This window comes from Ascaphus truei, chromosome 7, assembly GCF_040206685.1.
Source record: "Ascaphus truei isolate aAscTru1 chromosome 7, aAscTru1.hap1, whole genome shotgun sequence".
Classification (NCBI taxonomy): Eukaryota; Metazoa; Chordata; class Amphibia; order Anura; family Ascaphidae; genus Ascaphus; species Ascaphus truei.
Genome location: NC_134489.1, coordinates 113,143,992 through 113,160,883, shown reverse-complemented (window position 1 = coordinate 113,160,883; position 16,892 = coordinate 113,143,992). Strand labels below are relative to the sequence as shown.

The following is a 16,892-nucleotide window of genomic DNA, read 5'->3' as shown; positions in this document are numbered from 1 at the left end:
TCTGTGAGATAGAACCGGAGAGAAGGAAATCCTTTATGGTAGTGATATGGTAGTAAGTCCTCATTACTTACCGGGGTTACAGTGTCTGTGAGATAGAACCGGAGAGAAAGAAATCCTTTATGGTAGTGATATGGTAGTAAGTCCTCATTACTTACCGGGGTTACAGTGTCTGTGAGATAGAACCGGAGAGAAGGAAATCCTTTATGGTAGTGATATGGTAGTAAGTCCTCATTACTTACCGGGGTTACAGTGTCTGTGAGATAGAACCGGAGAGAAGCAAATCCTTTATGGTAGTGATATGGTAGTAAGTCCTCATTACTTACCGGGGTTACAGTGTCTGTGAGATAGAACCGGAGAGAAGGAAATCCTTTATGGTAGTGATATGGTAGTAAGTCCTCATTACTTACCGAGGTTACAGTGTCTGTGAGATAGAACCGGAGAGAAGGAAATCCTTTATGGTAGTGATATGGTAGTAATTCCTCATTACTTACCAGGGTTACAGTGTCTGTGAGATAGAACCGGAGAGAAGGAAATCCTTTATGGTAGTGATATGGTAGGGTGTCCTCATTACTTACCGAGGTTACAGTGTCTGTGAGATAGAACCGGAGAGAAGGAAATCCTTTATGGTAGTGATATGGTAGTAAGTCCTCATTACTTACCGGGGTTACAGTGTCTGTGAGATAGAACCGGAGAGAAGGAAATCCTTTATGGTAGTGATATGGTAGTAAGTCCTCATTACTTACCGGGGTTACAGTGTCTGTGAGATAGAACCGGAGAGAAGGAAATCCTTTATGGTAGTGATATGGTAGTAAGTCCTCATTACTTACCGGGGTTACAGTGTCTGTGAGATAGAACCGGAGAGAAGGAAATCCTTTATGGTAGTGATATGGTAGTAAGTCCTCATTACTTACCGGGGTTACAGTGTCTGTGAGATAGAACCCGGGGAGAAGGAAATCCTTTATGGTAGTGATATGGTAGTAAGTCCTCATTACTTACCGGGGTTACAGTGTCTGTGAGATAGAACTGGAGAGAAGGAAATCCTTTATGGTAGTGATATGGTAGTAAGTCCTCATTACTTACCGGGGTTACAGTGTCTGTGAGATAGAACCGGAGAGAAGGAAATCCTTTATCGTAGTGATATGGTAGTAAGTCCTCATTACTTACCGGGGTTACAGTGTCTGTGAGATAGAACCGGAGAGAAGGAAATCCTTTATGGTAGTGATATGGTAGTAAGTCCTCATTACTTACCGGGGTTACAGTGTCTGTGAGATAGAACTGGAGAGAATGAAATCCTTTATGGTAGTGATATGGTAGTAAGTCCTCATTACTTACCGGGGTTACAGTGTCTGTGAGATAGAACCGGAGAGAAGGAAATCCTTTATGGTAGTGATATGGTAGTAAGTCCTCATTACTTACCGGGGTTACAGTGTCTGTGAGATAGAACCCGGGGAGAAGGAAATCCTTTATGGTAGTGATATGGTAGTAAGTCCTCATTACTTACCGGGGTTACAGTGTCTGTGAGATAGAACCGGAGAGAAGGAAATCCTTTATGGTAGTGATATGGTAGTAAGTCCTCATTACTTACCGGGGTTACAGTGTCTGTGAGATAGAACTGGAGAGAAGGAAATCCTTTATGGTAGTGATATGGTAGTAAGTCCTCATTACTTACCGGGGTTACAGTGTCTGTGAGATAGAACCGGAGAGAAGGAAATCCTTTATGGTAGTGATATGGTAGTAAGTCCTCATTACTTACCGGGGTTACAGTGTCTGTGAGATAGAACCCGGGGAGAAGGAAATCCTTTATGGTAGTGATATGGTAGTAAGTCCTCATTACTTACCGGGGTTACAGTGTCTGTGAGATAGAACTGGAGAGAAGGAAATCCTTTATGGTAGTGATATAGTAGTAAGTCCTCATTACTTACCGGGGTTACAGTGTCTGTGAGATAGAACCGGAGAGAAGGAAATCCTTTATGGTAGTGATATAGTAGTAAGTCCTCATTACTTACCGGGGTTACAGTGTCTGTGAGATAGAACTGGAGAGAAGGAAATCCTTTATGGTAGTGATATGGTAGTAAGTCCTCATTACTTACCGGGGTTACAGTGTCTGTGAGATAGAACCGGAGAGAAGGAAATCCTTTATGGTAGTGATATGGTAGTAAGTCCTCATTACTTACCGGGGTTACAGTGTCTGTGAGATAGAACTGGAGAGAAGGAAATCCTTTATGGTAGTGATATGGTAGTAAGTCCTCATTACTTACCGGGGTTACAGTGTCTGTGAGATAGAACCGGAGAGAAGGAAATCCTTTATCGTAGTGATATGGTAGTAAGTCCTCATTACTTACCGGGGTTACAGTGTCTGTGAGATAGAACCGGAGAGAAGGAAATCCTTTATGGTAGTGATATGGTAGTAAGTCCTCATTACTTACCGGGGTTACAGTGTCTGTGAGATAGAACCGGAGAGAAGGAAATCCTTTATGGTAGTGATATGGTTGTAAGTCCTCATTACTTACCGGGGTTACAGTGTCTGTGAGATAGAACCGGAGAGAAGGAAATCCTTTATGGTAGTGATATGGTAGTAAGTCCTCATTACTTACCAGGGTTACAGTGTCTGTGAGATAGAACCCAGGGAGAAGGAAATCCTTTATGGTAGTGATATGGTAGTAAGTCCTCATTACTTACCGGGGTTACAGTGTCTGTGAGATAGAACCGGAGAGAAGGAAATCCTTTATGGTAGTGATATAGTAGTAAGTCCTCATTACTTACCGGGGTTACAGTGTCTGTGAGATAGAACTGGAGAGAAGGAAATCCTTTATGGTAGTGATATGGTAGTAAGTCCTCATTACTTACCGGGGTTACAGTGTCTGTGAGATAGAACCGGAGAGAAGGAAATCCTTTATGGTAGTGATATGGTAGTAAGTCCTCATTACTTACCGGGGTTACAGTGTCTGTGAGATAGAACCGGAGAGAAGGAAATCCTTTATCGTAGTGATATGGTAGTAAGTCCTCATTACTTACCGGGGTTACAGTGTCTGTGAGATAGAACCGGAGAGAAGGAAATCCTTTATGGTAGTGATATGGTAGTAAGTCCTCATTACTTACCGGGGTTACAGTGTCTGTGAGATAGAACCGGAGAGAAGGAAATCCTTTATGGTAGTGATATGGTAGTAAGTCCTCATTACTTACCGGGGTTACAGTGTCTGTGAGATAGAACCGGAGAGAAGGAAATCCTTTATGGTAGTGATATGGTAGTAAGTCCTCATTACTTACCGGGGTTACAGTGTCTGTGAGATAGAACCGGAGAGAAGGAAATCCTTTATGGTAGTGATATGGTAGTAAGTCCTCATTATTTACCGGGGTTACAGTGTTTGTGAGATAGAACCGGAGAGAAGGAAATCCTTTATGGTAGTGATATGGTAGTAAGTCCTCATTACTTACCAGGGTTACAGTGTCTGTGAGATAGAACCGGAGAGAAGGAAATCCTTTATGGTAGTGATATGGTAGGGTGTCCTCATTACTTACCGAGGTTACAGTGTCTGTGAGATAGAACCGGAGAGAAGGAAATCCTTTATGGTAGTGATATGGTAGTAAGTCCTCATTACTTACCGAGGTTACAGTGTCTGTGAGATAGAACCGGAGAGAAGGAAATCCTTTATGGTAGTGATATGGTAGTAAGTCCTCATTACTTACCAGGTTTACAGTGTCTGTGAGATAGAACCGGAGAGAAGGAAATCCTTTATGGTAGTGATATGGTAGTAAGTCCTCATTACTTACCAGGGTTACAGTGTCTGTGAGATAGAACCCAGGGAGAAGGAAATCCTTTATGGTAGTGATATAGTAGTAAGTCCTCATTACTTACCGGGGTTACAGTGTCTGTGAGATAGAACTGGAGAGAAGGAAATCCTTTATGGTAGTGATATGGTAGTAAGTCCTCATTACTTACCGGGGTTACAGTGTCTGTGAGATAGAACCGGAGAGAAGGAAATCCTTTATGGTAGTGATATGGTAGTAAGTCCTCATTACTTACCGGGGTTACTGTGTCTGTGAGATAGAACTGGAGAGAAGGAAATCCTTTATGGTAGTGATATGGTAGTAAGTCCTCATTACTTACCGGGGTTACAGTGTCTGTGAGATAGAACCGGAGAGAAGGAAATCCTTTATGGTAGTGATATGGTAGTAAGTCCTCATTACTTACCGGGTTACAGTGTCTGTGAGATAGAACCGGAGAGAAGGAAATCCTTTATGGTAGTGATATGGTAGTAAGTCCTCATTACTAACCGGGGTTACAGTGTCTGTGAGATAGAACCGGAGAGAAGGAAATCCTTTATGGTAGTGATATGGTAGTATGTCCTCATTACTTACCGGGGTTACAGTGTCTGTGAGATAGAACCGGAGAGAAGGAAATCCTTTATGGTAGTGATATGGTAGTAAGTCCTCATTACTTACCGGGGTTACAGTGTCTGTGAGATAGAACCGGAGAGAAGGAAATCCTTTATGGTAGTGATATGGTAGTAAGTCCTCATTACTTACCGGGGTTACAGTGTCTGTGAGATAGAACCGGAGAGAAGGAAATCCTTTATGGTAGTGATATGGTAGTAAGTCCTCATTACTTACCGGGGTTACAGTGTCTGTGAGATAGAACCGGAGAGAAGGAAATCCTTTATGGTAGTGATATGGTAGTAAGTCCTCATTACTTACCGGGGTTACAGTGTTTGTGAGATAGAACCGGAGAGAAGGAAATCCTTTATGGTAGTGATATGGTAGTAAGTCCTCATTACTTACCGAGGTTACAGTGTCTGTGAGATAGAACCGGAGAGAAGGAAATCCTTTATGGTAGTGATATGGTAGTAAGTCCTCATTACTTACCAGGGTTACAGTGTCTGTGAGATAGAACCGGAGAGAAGGAAATCCTTTATGGTAGTGATATGGTAGGGTGTCCTCATTACTTACCGAGGTTACAGTGTCTGTGAGATAGAACCGGAGAGAAGGAAATCCTTTATGGTAGTGATATGGTAGTAAGTCCTCATTACTTACCTGGGTTACAGAGTCTGTTAGATAGAACCGGAGAGAAGGAAATCCTTTATGGTAGTGATATGGTAGTAAGTCCTCATTACTTACCGGGGTTACATTGTCTGTGAGATAGAACCGGAGAGAAGGAAATCCTTTATGGAAGTGATATGGTAGTAAGTCCTCATTACTTACCGGGGTTACAGAGTCTGTGAGATAGAACCGGAGAGAAGGAAATCCTTTATGGTAGTGATATGGTAGTAAGTCCTCATTACTTACCGGGGTTACATTGTCTGTGAGATAGAACCGGAGAGAAGGAAATCCTTTATGGTAGTGATATGGTAGTAAGTCCTCATTACTTACCAGGGTTACAGTGTCTGTGAGATAGAACTGGAGAGAAGGAAATCCTTTATGGTAGTGATATGGTAGTAAGTCCTCATTACTTACCGGGGTTACAGTGTCTGTGAGATAGAACCGGAGAGAAGGAAATCCTTTATGGTAGTGATATGGTAGTAAGTCCTCATTACTTACCGGGTTACAGTGTCTGTGAGATAGAACCGGAGAGAAGGAAATCCTTTATGGTAGTGATATGGTAGTAAGTCCTCATTACTAACCGGGGTTACAGTGTCTGTGAGATAGAACCGGAGAGAAGGAAATCCTTTATGGTAGTGATATGGTAGTATGTCCTCATTACTTACCGGGGTTACAGTGTCTGTGAGATAGAACCGGAGAGAAGGAAATCCTTTATGGTAGTGATATGGTAGTAAGTCCTCATTACTAACCGGGGTTACAGTGTCTGTGAGATAGAACCGGAGAGAAGGAAATCCTTTATGGTAGTGATATGGTAGTATGTCCTCATTACTTACCGGGGTTACAGTGTCTGTGAGATAGAACCAGAGAGAAGGAAATCCTTTATGGTAGTGATATGGTAGTAAGTCCTCATTACTTACCGGGGTTACAGTGTCTGTGAGATAGAACCGGAGAGAAGGAAATCCTTTATGGTAGTGATATGGTAGTAAGTCCTCATTACTTACCGGGGTTACAGTGTCTGTGAGATAGAACCGGAGAGAAGGAAATCCTTTATGGTAGTGATATGGTAGTAAGTCCTCATTACTTACCGGGGTTACATTGTCTGTGAGATAGAACCGGAGAGAAGGAAATCCTTTATGGTAGTGATATGGTAGTAAGTCCTCATTACTTACCGGGGTTACAGAGTCTGTGAGATAGAACCGGAGAGAAGGAAATCCTTTATGGTAGTGATATGGTAGTAAGTCCTCATTACTTACCGGGGTTACATTGTCTGTGAGATAGAACCAGAGAGAAGGAAATCCTTTATGGTAGTGATATGGTAGTAAGTCCTCATTACTTACCGGGGTTACAGTGTTTGTGAGATAGAACCGGAGAGAAGGAAATCCTTTATGGTAGTGATATGGTAGTAAGTCCTCATTACTTACCGGGGTTACAGTGTCTGTGAGATAGAACTGGAGAGAAGGAAATCCTTTATGGTAGTGATATGGTAGTAAGTCCTCATTACTTACCGGGGTTACAGTGTCTGTGAGATAGAACCGGAGAGAAGGAAATCCTTTATGGTAGTGATATGGTAGTAAGTCCTCATTACTTACCGGGGTTACAGTGTCTGTGAGATAGAACCGGAGAGAAGGAAATCCTTTATGGTAGTGATATGGTAGTAAGTCCTCATTACTTACCGGGGTTACAGTGTCTGTGAGATAGAACTGGAGATAAGGAAATCCTTTATGGTAGTGATATGGTAGTAAGTCCTCATTACTTACCGGGGTTACAGTGTCTGTGAGATAGAACCGGAGAGAAGGAAATCCTTTATGGTAGTGATATGGTAGTAAGTCCTCATTACTTACCGGGGTTACAGTGTCTGTGAGATAGAACCGGAGAGAAGGAAATCCTTTATGGTAGTGATATGGTAGTAAGTCCTCATTACTTACCGGGGTTACAGTGTCTGTGAGATAGAACCCGGGGAGAAGGAAATCCTTTATGGTAGTGATATGGTAGTAAGTCCTCATTACTAACCGGGGTTACAGTGTCTGTGAGATAGAACCGGAGAGAAGGAAATCCTTTATGGTAGTGATATGGTAGTAAGTCCTCATTACTTACCGGGGTTACAGTGTCTGTGAGATAGAACCGGAGAGAAAGAAATCCTTTATGGTAGTGATATGGTAGTAAGTCCTCATTACTAACCGGGGTTACAGTGTCTGTGAGATAGAACCGGAGAGAAGGAAATCCTTTATGGTAGTGATATGGTAGTAAGTCCTCATTACTTACCGGGGTTACAGTGTCTGTGAGATAGAACCGGAGAGAAAGAAATCCTTTATGGTAGTGATATGGTAGTAAGTCCTCATTACTTACCGGGGTTACAGTGTCTGTGAGATAGAACCGGAGAGAAGGAAATCCTTTATGGTAGTGATATGGTAGTAAGTCCTCATTACTTACCGAGGTTACAGTGTCTGTGAGATAGAACCGGAGAGAAGGAAATCCTTTATGGTAGTGATATGGTAGTAATTCCTCATTACTTACCAGGGTTACAGTGTCTGTGAGATAGAACCGGAGAGAAGGAAATCCTTTATGGTAGTGATATGGTAGGGTGTCCTCATTACTTACCGAGGTTACAGTGTCTGTGAGATAGAACCGGAGAGAAGGAAATCCTTTATGGTAGTGATATGGTAGTAAGTCCTCATTACTTACCGGGGTTACAGTGTCTGTGAGATAGAACCGGAGAGAAGGAAATCCTTTATGGTAGTGATATGGTAGTAAGTCCTCATTACTTACCGGGTTACAGTGTCTGTGAGATAGAACCGGAGAGAAGGAAATCCTTTATGGTAGTGATATGGTAGTAAGTCCTCATTACTTACCGGGGTTACAGTGTCTGTGAGATAGAACCGGAGAGAAGGAAATCCTTTATGGTAGTGATATGGTAGTAAGTCCTCATTACTTACCGGGGTTACAGTGTCTGTGAGATAGAACCGGAGAGAAGGAAATCCTTTATGGTAGTGATATGGTAGTAAGTCCTCATTACTTACCGGGGTTACAGTGTTTGTGAGATAGAACCGGAGAGAAGGAAATCCTTTATGGTAGTGATATGGTAGTAAGTCCTCATTACTTACCAGGGTTACAGTGTCTGTGAGATAGAACCGGAGAGAAGGAAATCCTTTATGGTAGTGATATGGTAGGGTGTCCTCATTACTTACCGAGGTTACAGTGTCTGTGAGATAGAACCGGAGAGAAGGAAATCCTTTATGGTAGTGATATGGTAGTAAGTCCTCATTACTTACCGAGGTTACAGTGTCTGTGAGATAGAACCGGAGAGAAGGAAATCCTTTATGGTAGTGATATGGTAGGGTGTCCTCATTACTTACCGAGGTTACAGTGTCTGTGAGATAGAACCGGAGAGAAGGAAATCCTTTATGGTAGTGATATGGTAGTAAGTCCTCATTACTTACCGAGGTTACAGTGTCTGTGAGATAGAACCGGAGAGAAGGAAATCCTTTATGGTAGTGATATGGTAGTAAGTCCTCATTACTTACCGGGGTTACAGTGTCTGTGAGATAGAACCGGAGAGAAGGAAATCCTTTATGGTAGTGATATGGTAGTAAGTCCTCATTACTTACCGGGGTTACTGTGTCTGTGAGATAGAACTGGAGAGAAGGAAATCCTTTATGGTAGTGATATGGTAGTAAGTCCTCATTACTTACCGGGGTTACAGTGTCTGTGAGATAGAACCGGAGAGAAGGAAATCCTTTATGGTAGTGATATGGTAGTAAGTCCTCATTACTTACCGGGTTACAGTGTCTGTGAGATAGAACCGGAGAGAAGGAAATCCTTTATGGTAGTGATATGGTAGTTAGTCCTCATTACTAACCGGGGTTACAGTGTCTGTGAGATAGAACCGGAGAGAAGGAAATCCTTTATGGTAGTGATATGGTAGTATGTCCTCATTACTTACCGGGGTTACAGTGTCTGTGAGATAGAACCGGAGAGAAGGAAATCCTTTATGGTAGTGATATGGTAGTAAGTCCTCATTACTTACCGGGGTTACAGTGTCTGTGAGATAGAACCGGAGAGAAGGAAATCCTTTATGGTAGTGATATGGTAGTAAGTCCTCATTACTTACCGGGGTTACAGTGTCTGTGAGATAGAACCGGAGAGAAGGAAATCCTTTATGGTAGTGATATGGTAGTAAGTCCTCATTACTTACCGGGGTTACAGTGTCTGTGAGATAGAACCGGAGAGAAGGAAATCCTTTATGGTAGTGATATGGTAGTAAGTCCTCATTATTTACCGGGGTTACAGTGTTTGTGAGATAGAACCGGAGAGAAGGAAATCCTTTATGGTAGTGATATGGTAGTAAGTCCTCATTACTTACCAGGGTTACAGTGTCTGTGAGATAGAACCGGAGAGAAGGAAATCCTTTATGGTAGTGATATGGTAGGGTGTCCTCATTACTTACCGAGGTTACAGTGTCTGTGAGATAGAACCGGAGAGAAGGAAATCCTTTATGGTAGTGATATGGTAGTAAGTCCTCATTACTTACCGAGGTTACAGTGTCTGTGAGATAGAACCGGAGAGAAGGAAATCCTTTATGGTAGTGATATGGTAGTAAGTCCTCATTACTTACCAGGTTTACAGTGTCTGTGAGATAGAACCGGAGAGAAGGAAATCCTTTATGGTAGTGATATGGTAGTAAGTCCTCATTACTTACCAGGGTTACAGTGTCTGTGAGATAGAACCCAGGGAGAAGGAAATCCTTTATGGTAGTGATATAGTAGTAAGTCCTCATTACTTACCGGGGTTACAGTGTCTGTGAGATAGAACTGGAGAGAAGGAAATCCTTTATGGTAGTGATATGGTAGTAAGTCCTCATTACTTACCGGGGTTACAGTGTCTGTGAGATAGAACCGGAGAGAAGGAAATCCTTTATGGTAGTGATATGGTAGTAAGTCCTCATTACTTACCGGGGTTACTGTGTCTGTGAGATAGAACTGGAGAGAAGGAAATCCTTTATGGTAGTGATATGGTAGTAAGTCCTCATTACTTACCGGGGTTACAGTGTCTGTGAGATAGAACCGGAGAGAAGGAAATCCTTTATGGTAGTGATATGGTAGTAAGTCCTCATTACTTACCGGGGTTACAGTGTCTGTGAGATAGAACTGGAGAGAAGGAAATCCTTTATGGTAGTGATATGGTAGTAAGTCCTCATTACTAACCGGGGTTACAGTGTCTGTGAGATAGAACCGGAGAGAAGGAAATCCTTTATGGTAGTGATATGGTAGTAAGTCCTCATTACTTACCGGGGTTACAGTGTCTGTGAGATAGAACCGGAGAGAAGGAAATCCTTTATGGTAGTGATATGGTAGTAAGTCCTCATTACTAACCGGGGTTACAGTGTCTGTGAGATAGAACCGGAGAGAAGGAAATCCTTTATGGTAGTGATATGGTAGTATGTCCTCATTACTTACCGGGGTTACAGTGTCTGTGAGATAGAACCGGAGAGAAGGAAATCCTTTATGGTAGTGATATGGTAGTAAGTCCTCATTACTTACCGGGGTTACAGTGTCTGTGAGATAGAACCGGAGAGAAGGAAATCCTTTATGGTAGTGATATGGTAGTAAGTCCTCATTACTTACCGGGGTTACAGTGTCTGTGAGATAGAACCGGAGAGAAGGAAATCCTTTATGGTAGTGATATGGTAGTAAGTCCTCATTACTTACCGGGGTTACAGTGTCTGTGAGATAGAACCGGAGAGAAGGAAATCCTTTATGGTAGTGATATGGTAGTAAGTCCTCATTACTTACCGGGGTTACAGTGTTTGTGAGATAGAACCGGAGAGAAGGAAATCCTTTATGGTAGTGATATGGTAGTAAGTCCTCATTACTTACCGAGGTTACAGTGTCTGTGAGATAGAACCGGAGAGAAGGAAATCCTTTATGGTAGTGATATGGTAGTAAGTCCTCATTACTTACCAGGGTTACAGTGTCTGTGAGATAGAACCGGAGAGAAGGAAATCCTTTATGGTAGTGATATGGTAGGGTGTCCTCATTACTTACCGAGGTTACAGTGTCTGTGAGATAGAACCGGAGAGAAGGAAATCCTTTATGGTAGTGATATGGTAGTAAGTCCTCATTACTTACCTGGGTTACAGAGTCTGTTAGATAGAACCGGAGAGAAGGAAATCCTTTATGGTAGTGATATGGTAGTAAGTCCTCATTACTTACCGAGGTTACAGTGTTTGTGAGATAAATCCGGAGAGAAGGAAATCTTTTATGGTAGTGATATGGTAGTAAGTCCTCATTACTTACCGGGGTTACAGCGTCTGTGAGATAGAACCGGAGAGAAGGAAATCCTTTATGGTAGTGATATGGTAGAGAAGGTTTCTAAATGAAATAAACAGAACATGAAACACAGACATTGTCTGCAGAGAACTGGCTCAGTGAGTCTCGCACAGCCCTCGCTTCTCCTTCTGTCTGTCCCACGCACTCTTGGTCTCCCTGTGTTGGCCTCCACCTCCTCCGCTGGGAGGCAGTTTTGTGCACATAGTACTGTTTCACTGAAGAGGTACTTTCTGCTGCTTGACCTGCGCCCCCCAGTCTCAGGGCCCGGCCTCTTGCGCTTATTCCCTCTCGTTTTGCAGGAGGCTGGCGAGGTCCACGCTGCTCCTCATCCCACTCTTCGGGGTGCATTACATCATCTTCGCCTTCTTCCCGGAAGACGTTAGCAGCCGGACGGTGGAGATTCGCCTGTCCTTCGAGCTGGCGTTGGGGTCCTTCCAGGTGACTTCTGGTTACAGACCCAGGGGGCGGCCAACTCCAGTCCTCAAGGGCCACCAACAAGTCACAATTTAAGCATATCCCTGCTTCAGCACAGGTGGCTCAATCAGTGGCTTACTCAAAGGCTGCACCCCCTGTGCTGAAGCAGGGGTATCCCGGAAAACGGACTTATTGATGGCCCTTAAGGACTGGTCACTCCCGTTCCCTTGTGGAGTTATAAGCTGCGTTTACATGCCTCCTCCCTGCCTGGGCGTTTGCACTTCCTGTAGGTCATGATGACATCACAATACATGTGACTGGCGACACAGGAAGTGAACAGCCTGTTTGTGACCTTTTGATGTTTCCTTGATGCTGGGAATTAATGGCAGTAATTTTCCTCAGGGCTTTGTGGTGGCCGTGCTTTACTGCTTCCTTAACGGAGAGGTAACTACATTATTCCCATTTAATCAATTCATGTATGTATGTCCGTATTTATATAGCGCCATTAATGTACATAGCGCGTCACAGCAGGAATACACGTGGCATATTAATATAAATAACACATAATGGGAAAAAGTGCTTCAGACATAGAAGTAACATTAAGGAAGAGGAGTCCCTGCCCCGAGGAGCTTACAGTCTAATTGGTAGGTAGAACGTACAGAGACAGGAGGAGGGAGTACTGGTAAGTGCGTCTGCAGGGGGCCAAGCTTTATGTATCAGGTGTATAGTATTAGCCACAGTGCTATTCATATGCTTTTTTAAGCAAGTGTGTCTTAAGGTGGGTCCTAAAAGTTAAAGGTTAGCAGACACACACAGGGAGAGGAGACGTTAGCAGACACACACAGGGAGAGGAGACGTTAGCAGACACACACACACAGGGAGAGGAGACGTTAGCAGACACACACAGGGAGAGGAGACGTTAGCAGACACACACAGGGAGAGGAGACGTTAGCAGACACACACAGGGAGAGGAGGCGTTAGCAGACACACACAGGGAGAGGAGACGTTATCACACACACACAGAGAGAGGAGGCGTTAGCAGACACACACACACAGGGAGAGGAGGCGTTAGCAGACACACACAGGGAGAGGAGGCGTTAGCAGACACACACAGGGAGAGGAGGCGTTAGCAGACACACACACACACACAGGAAGAGGAGACGTTAGCAGACACACACAGGGAGAGGAGACGTTAGCAGACACACACAGGGAGAGGAGACGTTAGCAGACACACAGGGAGAGGAGGCGTTAGCAGACACACACACAGGGAGAGGAGGCGTTAGCAGACACACACACAGGAAGAGGAGACGTTAGCAGACACACACAGGGAGAGGAGGCGTTAGCAGACACACACAGGGAGAGGAGACGTTAGCAGACACACACAGGGAGAGGAGACGTTAGCAGACACACACAGGGAGAGGAGACGTTAGCAGACACACACACACAGGGAGAGGAGCCGTTAGCAGACACACACACACAGGGAGAGGAGACGTTAGCAGACACACACAGGGAGAGGAGACGTTAGCAGACACACACAGGGAGAGGAGACGTTAGCAGACACACACAGGGAGAGGAGACGTTAGCAGACACACACAGGGAGAGGAGACGTTAGCAGACACACACAGGGAGAGGAGACGTTAGCAGACACACACAGGGAGAGGAGGCGTTAGCAGACACACACAGGGAGAGGAGACGTTAGCAGACACACACAGGGAGAGGAGGCGTTAGCAGACACACACAGGGAGAGGAGGCGTTAGCAGACACACACAGGGAGAGGAGACGTTAGCAGACACACGCAGGGAGAGGAGACGTTAGCAGACACACACAGGGAGAGGAGGCGTTAGCAGACACACACAGGGAGAGGAGACGTTAGCAGACACACACAGGGAGAGGAGGCGTTAGCAGACACACACAGGGAGAGGAGGCGTTAGCAGACACACAGGGAGAGGTGACGTTAGCAGACACACACAGAGAGAGGAGACGTTAGCAGACACACACAGCGAGAGGAGACGTTAGCAGACACACACAGGGAGAGGAGGCGTTAGCAGACACACACAGGGAGAGGAGACGTTAGCAGACACACACAGGGAGAGGAGACGTTAGCAGACACACACAGGGAGAGGAGACGTTAGCAGACACACAAACACACAGGGAGAGGAGACGTTAGCAGACACACAGGGAGAGGAGACGTTAGCAGACACACACACACAGGGAGAGGAGGCGTTAGCAGACACACAAAGGGAGAGGAGGCGTTAGCAGACACACACACACACAGGGAGAGGAGGCGTTAGCAGACACACACAGGGAGAGGAGACTTTAGCAGACACACACAGGGAGAGGAGACGTTAGCAGACACACACACACACACACACAGGGTGAGGAGACGTTAGCAGACACACACAGGGAGAGGAGGCGTTAGCAGGCACACACAGGGAGAGGAGGCGTTAGCAGACACACACAGGGAGAGGAGGCGTTAGCAGACACACACACACACAGAGAGAGGAGGCGTTAGCAGACACACACAGGGAGAGGAGACTTTAGCAGACACACACAGGGAGAGGAGGCGTTAGCAGACACACACACACACACACACACACACAGGGTGAGGAGACGTTAGCAGACACACACAGGGAGAGGAGACGTTAGCAGGCACACACACAGGGAGAGGAGGCGTTAGCAGACACACACACAGGGAGAGGAGGCGTTAGCAGACACACACAGGGAGAGGAGGCGTTAGCAGACACACACACACACACACACAGGGTGAGGAGACGTTAGCAGACACACACAGGGAGAGGAGACGTTAGCAGGCACACACACAGGGAGAGGAGGCGTTAGCAGGCACACACAGGGAGAGGAGACGTTAGCAGACACACACAGGGAGAGGAGGCGTTAGCAGACACACACAGGGAGAGGAGACGTTAGCAGACACACACAGGGAGAGGACACGTTAGCAGACACACACAGGGAGAGGAGACGTTATCACACACACAGGGAGTGGAGCCGTTAGCAGACACACACAGGGAGAGGAGACGTTAGCAGACACACACAGGGAGAGGAGACGTTAGCAGGCACACACACAGGGAGAGGAGGCGTTAGCAGACACACACACACACACAGGGTGAGGAGACGTTAGCAGACACACACAGGGAGAGGAGACGTTAGCAGGCACACACACAGGGAGAGGAGGCGTTAGCAGACACACACACAGGGAGAGGAGGCGTTAGCAGACACACACAGGGAGAGGAGACGTTAGCAGGCACACACACAGGGAGAGGAGGCGTTAGCAGACACACACACACACACACACACACAGGGAGAGGAGGCATTAGCAGACACACACAGGGAGAGGACACGTTAGCAGACACACACAGGGAGAGGAGACGTTAGCAGACACACACACACAGGGAGAGGAGGCGTTAGCAGGCACACACAGGGAGAGGAGGCGTTAGCAGACACACACAGGGAGAGGAGGCGTTAGCAGACACACACACACACAGGGAGAGGAGGCGTTAGCAGACACACACAGGGAGAGGAGACGTTAGCAGACACACACACACACACAGGGTGAGGAGACGTTAGCAGACACACACAGGGAGAGGAGACGTTAGCAGACACACACAGGGAGAGGAGGCGTTAGCAGACACACACACAGGGAGAGGAGGCGTTAGCAGACACACACAGGGAGAGGAGACTTTAGCAGACACACACAGGGAGAGGAGACGTTAGCAGACACACACACACACACACACAGGGTGAGGAGACGTTAGCAGACACACACAGGGAGAGGAGGCGTTAGCAGACACACACAGGGAGAGGAGGCGTTAGCAGACACACACACAGAGAGAGGAGGCGTTAGCAGACACACACAGGGAGAGGAGACTTTAGCAGACACACACAGGGAGAGGAGGCGTTAGCAGACACACACACACACACACACACAGGGTGAGGAGACGTTAGCAGACACACACAGGGAGAGGAGACGTTAGCAGACACACACAGGGAGAGGAGGCGTTAGCAGGCACACACAGGGAGAGGAGACGTTAGCAGACACACACAGGGAGAGGAGGCGTTAGCAGACACACACAGGGAGAGGAGACGTTAGCAGACACACACAGGGAGAGGACACGTTAGCAGACACACACAGGGAGAGGAGACGTTATCACACACACAGGGAGAGGAGCCGTTAGCAGACACACACACACAGGGAGAGGAGACGTTAGCAGACACACACAGGGAGAGGAGACGTTAGCAGGCACACACACAGGGAGAGGAGGCGTTAGCAGACACACACACACACACACAGGGTGAGGAGACGTTAGCAGACACACACAGGGAGAGGAGACGTTAGCAGGCACACACACAGGGAGAGGAGGCGTTAGCAGACACACACACAGGGAGAGGAGGCGTTAGCAGACACACACAGGGAGAGGAGACGTTAGCAGGCACACACACAGGGAGAGGAGGCGTTAGCAGACACACACACACACACAGGGAGAGGAGGCATTAGCAGACACACACAGGGAGAGGACACGTTAGCAGACACACACAGGGAGAGGAGACGTTAGCAGGCACACACACAGGGAGAGGAGGCGTTAGCAGACACACACAGGGAGAGGACACGTTAGCAGACACACACAGGGAGAGGAGACGTTATCACACACACAGGGAGAGGAGCCGTTAGCAGACACACACAGGGAGAGGAGACGTTAGCAGACACACACAGGGAGAGGAGGCGTTAGCAGACACACACACAGGGAGAGGAGACGTTAGCAGACACACACAGGGATAGGAGACGTTAGCAGACACACACAGGGAGAGGAGGCGTTAGCAGACACACACACAGGGAGAGGAGACGTTAGCAGACACACACAGGGAGAGGAGACTTTAGCAGACACACACAGGGAGAGGAGGCGTTAGCAGACACACACAGGGAGAGGAGGCGTTAGCAGACACACACACACACACACACACAGGGAGAGGAGGCGTTAGCAGACACACACACAGGGAGAGGAGACGTTAGCAGACACACACAGGGAGAGGAGACATTAGCAGACACACACAGAGAGAGGAGACGTTAGCAGACACACACACAGGGAGAGGAGGCGTTAGCAG

At 46.4% G+C, this 16,892-nt stretch overlaps 1 protein-coding gene across 1 annotated transcript in view; it reads left to right on the top strand.

Moving 5' to 3' along the window:
* Nucleotides 1-16,892, top strand: part of SCTR (secretin receptor) — a 91,848-nt gene that overhangs the window by 71,863 nt on the left and 3,093 nt on the right. Inside the window, exons 7-8 of the mRNA XM_075609946.1 lie at nucleotides 11,663-11,801; nucleotides 12,180-12,221. Of these exons, the coding sequence (XP_075466061.1) occupies nucleotides 11,663-11,801; nucleotides 12,180-12,221 (181 nt within the window). The remainder of the gene's footprint in view (nucleotides 1-11,662; nucleotides 11,802-12,179; nucleotides 12,222-16,892) is intronic.